Raw genomic sequence first — 6,724 nt, 5'->3', positions numbered from 1 at the left:
CACTTTTTAAATGTATTAAATGTAAAAGGAAGGTATTTGCTCATAGTAACAAATCAAATGTGTTGTCTCTGTGTTTATTGACAAAGATGCTGTTGATAAAACCTACCTTGTTTTCTGTAGCTCACCGGTGCTAACAGCATCCGCTCAATTCTCAAGAACGCACTAAATACATCTGCCAAACGTGAATGAAAACATGCATTTATATTCATTCAAATATTTCACTTACAAACAACGGTCTGTGAAAACTCACCAGCGCAAACAGAATACTAAAGTTCTGCTTTCATAATAAGAGAAGCGATTCTCTACATCCTATCCTGACAGTGATGGGAAGAGAATAGCTGTCTCCTGTGCTCTCAGGCCCATCAAACCTCCACACTACAGACCGAACGCATTACCATGAAGACTGCAGACATCCACTGCAACCTAACAAGGTCTGGGGGCAAGTTATTCCTGGCAGTTTCTCAAAAACGAACCTCATTAAAAGAGACAAAACACACCTGTTCCTCTCGGACAGGGCTGGAATAAAGCCATAAGGAGCCCTGGAAGACAACAGCATCACCTCCACAGCTGTAGAGCTTCATAACTCGCTTTAGCTCTGCTGTTATTATTGGGAGCATCTGAAAGGAGAGCAGGATTCAGGATAACAGGGTTTTACAATAGCCACCGGCCGCAGGAGAGTTTGACTGAGACACGTCATGCTGCTCCTCCACAGTTACCAGCCAAATATGGCAGATCAATCTCTCAATCTCTGACGGGAAGACATGAGCACAGAAATCTGTCACAGAACAAAGGGCATCAATGAAAAGAGTCCGCATCCCACGAAACCTATCAGGAACATTTCATATTAATCATATTTTATCATTATTTCTAGTTATTTTCTACAAAATTGGCAAAAAGATTCCTAACTTTTAATTTTAAATGATTTTTTTATTTAGTTTAATAAACCAATTTTTTAAATAATTAATATTTAAGCTTATTTTAACTTTTATTTTCACTTTAAAAAGTGATATAATCAGTAATTTGTTATATAAGTAAAATATATATTTTTTGGTTTTTTTATATAATAATTTTTTATATAAGTTGTATGAGATTAAACTTTTTTAAAGTCAGTTTAAAGTTGATTATACTTAACAATTTAAGGCAGCAACTGAACTTAAGTTTAAGTTAAAATAGATAAGATAAATATTTTTTTTTACAGAGTTCGACATAAATCCATTGGTAAAAATGAACTTTAGGTTATAAGTAACTGCCAAAAGTTATTTAATGCATAATTTCTGATAAATTCGAATAATTTTGATAAAAAATTATGTAGAGCTCAAACACTTTAAAATATTTGTCAAAATGATTATAAATTACTACATATGCCATTAAAATGTATTTTATTAATTCATCAAAAAGTGTGAGAAACCTTTTGTTTCCAGTTTGACTGAGACACGTCATGCTGCTCCTCCACAGTTACCAGCCAAATCTCTGACGGGAAGACATGAGCACAGAAATCTGTCACAGAACAAAGGGCATCAATGAAAAGAGTCCGCATCCCACGAAACCTATCAGGAACATTTCATATTAATCATATTTTATCATTATTTCTAGTTATTTTCTACAAAATTGGCAAAAAGATTCCTAACTTTTAATTTTAAATGATTTTTTTATTTAGTTTAATAAACCAATTTTTTAAATAATTAATATTTAAGCTTATTTTAACTTTTATTTTCACTTTAAAAAGTGATATAATCAGTAATTTGTTATATAAGTAAAATATATATTTTTTGGTTTTTTTATATAATAATTTTTTATATAAGTTGTATGAGATTAAACTTTTTTAAAGTCAGTTTAAAGTTGATTATACTTAACAATTTAAGGCAGCAACTGAACTTAAGTTTAAGTTAAAATAGATAAGATAAATATTTTTTTTTACAGAGTTCGACATAAATCCATTGGTAAAAATTAACTTTAGGTTATAAGTAACTGCCAAAAGTTATTTAATGCATAATTTCTGATAAATTCGAATAATTTTCATAAAAAATTATGTAGAGCTCAAACACTTTAAAATATTTGTCAAAATGATTATAAATTACTACATATGCCATTAAAATGTATTTTATTAATTCATCAAAAAGTGTGAGAAACCTTTTGTTTCCACTTCTGTCTTAAAATAATTTTATTAAAAATATCAAAGATGTTTATATTTTTGCTAGGAATTTCATTCATTCATTGCGTATTTAAAATAATGCTTGGCAGTTACTTGAAATAAAAATATCCTAAGTAAATCACAATTTTATCTAATTGATTTTTATTGAAAATATTGTCTTATGTCACGGGAAAATATGTCGTCATAGTCATATTTTAAAAATAAATATGTGATGTTTTGCATAATTAAAATGAAGAATAAATTATTTGTAGCTTGATTTTAAATCAAAATGAATAATAATAATAATAAAAAAACAACTTTATCTGAGCATCTTGATCAGACTGACACAGAAACATTGGCTCAACCAATGGTGTGAGTTTGGGGCGGAACTATTTGTTTGTTCAACCAATGGCAGGTGGGAAAGTCTCGGAAATTCTTATTTAAAAAATTCCATTAAACAAATAAGAATTTTAAATTCCAATTATTTGCTAAATTTACTAAAAATTTCTGAAAATTTGTTTCTATGCCAATTTTGTTCAGTTCAATGGCAAATTAGTTTTTATGCCGATTTATGCAAATTTAGGCTTAAATTAAATAAAAAGATCATTGTATTGCATTATTTGTACAGTAATGCAGTAATGAAAATCACTGTAAAAAAGACAGGAATAAAAGAAACAGAAAAGTAAGACAATGTACATATTAAAACAATGAAAATTTGTAGGGAAAATGTGCTTAATGGCCATAAATAATGTCACAATGCAAAACATCTCAATGCTCCTAAAACAGACCGTCATTTTTATACAAAATCTCTTTTTTGGTGTCGTTTTGGGGCTAGCTGTGACCCAGACATGGTTTTTGTGAGATTTGCCCATTTTAGCAAGATTTGCAAATCTTCAAAGCTTTCCAGAATGATTTTTTCCCACATACGCAGTTGAGATAAAACACAAATTTTGGGAGTCTGATTACGCCGCAGCAAATCAAAGCGTGGTGTTTCTGCTGAAACATTTTCAAATGTAAATCGCCCGAACACAAATGTTCCTGTCTGTCACTATCTTCCCACAAAGTGTCCCAAAAATAGCAGATTGCTCCGTTTCTGACACCTGAAATATGCCAGATGCGTTTGAAAAACCAAAGAGCACCTCATCCAAGCTTATGGCAGGGGAGTCCGCCATGTTTGGAGTAAGATCTCATCTGGGCCTGTTCAATGTGAAGCCTGACAGCTCATGCTTTTATGTGGATAAACAATTCCTCAGACACATCCCGGGATGGATGTGAGCCGCTGGCCTTGAATAATGCAAGGGAAAAAGAGTGTGACAGCTTAGAACAACATAGGAAATCTTTGTTGGAGACTTTAGTCTTATTATCTTTCTGAACACACAAAAGACGGTTCATGATTAGCACACGCTACAAAAGAAATGCACGCAACCACACTGGCACTTTCATATATCAGTTTGCCGTTCTTCTAGCAAACATGTTGTGTTTATTAAAGATACATTTTGTTTCGGTTATATAAAAATGTTTAGAAACCGTTAACTAACGAGCATCGTGTGGGTGTTGACAGGTATAAGACACATACAGATGCTCTACAGACTTCAAGAACGATTCACAAGAATCACCTTCATCAAGAGAAAGGTCACGGCACGCAACACACAGCCATTTAGAAACATTAGAGAAATGTTACTTTCAAGAAATGCAGAAACACACCGTGCGACAGTAACACCGTGTCTACACCGGACGCGATCAACTAGACACATCCCTTTAGATCAAGTGAACTGTCTGTGCTGGAGCGATGTGATATGACTTTAGTTCAGCTAGTCTTTATTTTCAGTGTTAACACGATCATGGAAACCTGTAACACTGATTTTCAAGCCTGAAAAAGTTAGGGGTATTTTAAAAACAGAGAAGTAGTAATGGGAAATCATGGAAATTTCAATATTCAATATTCAATATAAATTTCAATTTTAATATACATTAAATTAAATTAGAAATCATGTAAAATTACATGAAAAATTTATTAAATTAAAATGATCAAACATAAAAAATATGAAAAAATACAAATAAAGAAAATCTTGAATGTATTAAAAAATAAAAATGGATTTTTAAATATTTCAAATTGATTATAAGTTCCTGGAAACATCACTGAAAAATATTTGAAAAAAGTATGAAGCCTGTATTTTCCATTTCTGTCTTCAATACAATAATTTTATTAACAATATCAAATATGCTTATATTCTTGCTGTGAAATTCATTCATTCATTCATTCATTCATTCATTCATTCATTCAAGTATTTAAATAAGTTTTGGCAGTTACTTGAAATAAAAAATAAAACCTCTGTAAAATAAAGGCTAAGAAACTAAAAGCAAAATATTAAAGTAAAGTAAAATAAAGTAAAATATTTAATTAAATAAAAACTATGGGGAATATATTTATTTATTAACTGGATTCTTGTTGAAATTAATAGAATTTTACATTCAATTGATTTCTTTAATTTGACTTTTAGCCTAAAACCCCTCAAACCTACACGCGACTGGTCTGTGGTTAGTGAGCATCTTAATTTGATCAACGCTTCCAGTGTAGACAGACTCAGTTTGAAGCGGAGTGACTCGATGTCGATCGCCTCCAGTGTAGACGCGACGAAAGTGCGAAAACAGATTGGAGAGAAAGCTAAAGTGTTTGGCAGTGCAAAAAACTGCAGAATTAAAGCAGTCACTAGTTCAGTATATATATATATATATATATATATATATATATAAGGACAATTATACAAAAAAAGTACTTACATAATTTTCAGTCTACATTACCTTCTTTAAAAGAGCAACATACCGGTTGTGGTCAAAGTATTTACACAGTAAGACAAAAGCATGTGCTTGTACAGTACAGTACAGTACAGTAGGCACTGGAATCCACACACGTTCACTCAGCAGTGGGATCCAGTAGCTGTGTAGTTGGACATCTCTCGGCGTATAGTGCTGAACGGCGACAGCTCCAGTTCTGTCGTGCACTCGTGCTCGTTGTCGTCGCTGCCTGTGGCCGAAGAGTGGACTGCGATCCCACACGCGTCTGCACAACAGCAGCAGCAACACTCCAGAAAGGCACGGCCGAAGGGTCTGCAGAGGCACAGCAGCAGCACCGGCGTAACGGCCGCGCGCAGGAACAGCAGCAGCTGACTGAGCAGATGCAACAGCGCCATGGTGCTCTGCGGGACCCCGGCCGCCATGTAGGCCGAAACCATGTTGCACACATTATCGGGAACCATGCATGCGCCGTATACGATCGCCAGTGCGACCACGGTGCAGTTCATTTGGCTTTCCAAGCGGATTTGCTTCTTGTTGCCTCTGGCGCAGCCGCGTTCAGCACGACGGATGCGCCGGGCGGTCGCCACCGAGCTGCCGATGGTGAAGAGCGTCGGCAGGCAGAAGTAGCAACCGAAGCACCACCAGAGACGCGCACCTTCGTAGGTCAGGCCCAGGACGTACAGCGTGTCGGGGAGGGAAGTGGAGATGCGAATCAGGCAGCGTTCAGACGCCGGGTCGTCTAGCGTGCCGTCGCCGTTTTCAGACACCAGCTGGCGGATCAGGAGCTCGGGGAGGGCGAGGAGTAAGGCGCCGATCCAGATGACGGCCAGCTTGGCGGCGGTGGAGGTGCAGTTCTCGATCATCTCGTAGTACATCTGGACGTTGGTCGCGGCACGGAAACGGTCGATGCAGAGCGCACAGAGGGTGAAGGTGGTCACGCCGAGAGACGCCACCTGGAAAAATAAAAACACAAAACACAATATTTAAAAAAATATATTGTTTAAAAGTTTCACAAAAAACAAACAAGAAAAAAGGTCATAAAAAGGATTGGAAAAATACTGATACTTCACTACCAAGCGGATGCTGAACAAAATTATACAAATAAATTAAAAATATGGAAAAAACTGTAAAGATATGTGAAAACTGATTTTCAGGCCTGGAAAATCTGGCCTGGAAAATTGTAAAAAAAAATCATGAATATAATTTTTTAAGTATAATTTTCTATAATTTTATACAATTTTATATTTCTATTAATGTACTTACATTTTTTTATTTAACTTACATTTTTTAAAATCAAAATTACTGTAAATATATATATATATATATTTGCAATTCATTCATCAAAAGGTGTGGGAAGTCTGTATTTTCCACTTCTGTCTGAAAAAATATATTTTAATAAGAATATCAAATGTGTTCATCAAATTCATTATGTATTTAAATAACTTTAAGTAATTTTGGCAGTTACTTAAAATAAACTATGTGAAGTACATTTTTACTTTTTTTGTTGAAAAAAAATATGAACATAAAAAAAGAATAATTAAATAAAGAAAATAATAAAAACTTTAATAAAATAATTTTTTTATAGATTGTTTATAATCATTTATACATATAAATATTCCAAAATCCAATGAATGCAAAATACTAATATTTTTGTCAAAAATGTAATTCCAAAAAGTTAATTATGAAATAAAATGGCATTTGTTACAATTAATTATATATACATATATATATACATATATATATATATATATATATATATATATATATATATATATATATATATACACACACACATCA

The 6,724-nt window shown here is 33.5% G+C and overlaps 1 protein-coding gene across 1 annotated transcript in view; it reads right to left on the bottom strand.

Annotated features, from left to right (window-relative positions):
- Positions 1-4,913: 4,913 nt before the first annotated feature.
- The window catches only part of LOC107580994 (prosaposin receptor GPR37-like), a 7,698-nt gene continuing 5,887 nt past the window's right edge, over positions 4,914-6,724 (bottom strand). Inside the window, exon 2 of the mRNA XM_016266596.1 lies at positions 4,914-5,880. Within this exon, the coding sequence (XP_016122082.1) occupies positions 5,050-5,880 (831 nt within the window). The 3' untranslated portion in view covers positions 4,914-5,049. The remainder of the gene's footprint in view (positions 5,881-6,724) is intronic.

The sequence above is a fragment of the Sinocyclocheilus grahami genome, unplaced genomic scaffold (genome assembly GCF_001515645.1).
Source record: "Sinocyclocheilus grahami isolate Dianchi unplaced genomic scaffold, SAMN03320097.WGS_v1.1 scaffold33.1, whole genome shotgun sequence".
NCBI lineage: Eukaryota > Metazoa > Chordata > Actinopteri > Cypriniformes > Cyprinidae > Sinocyclocheilus > Sinocyclocheilus grahami.
This window is presented reverse-complemented; position numbering and strand designations above follow the sequence as displayed.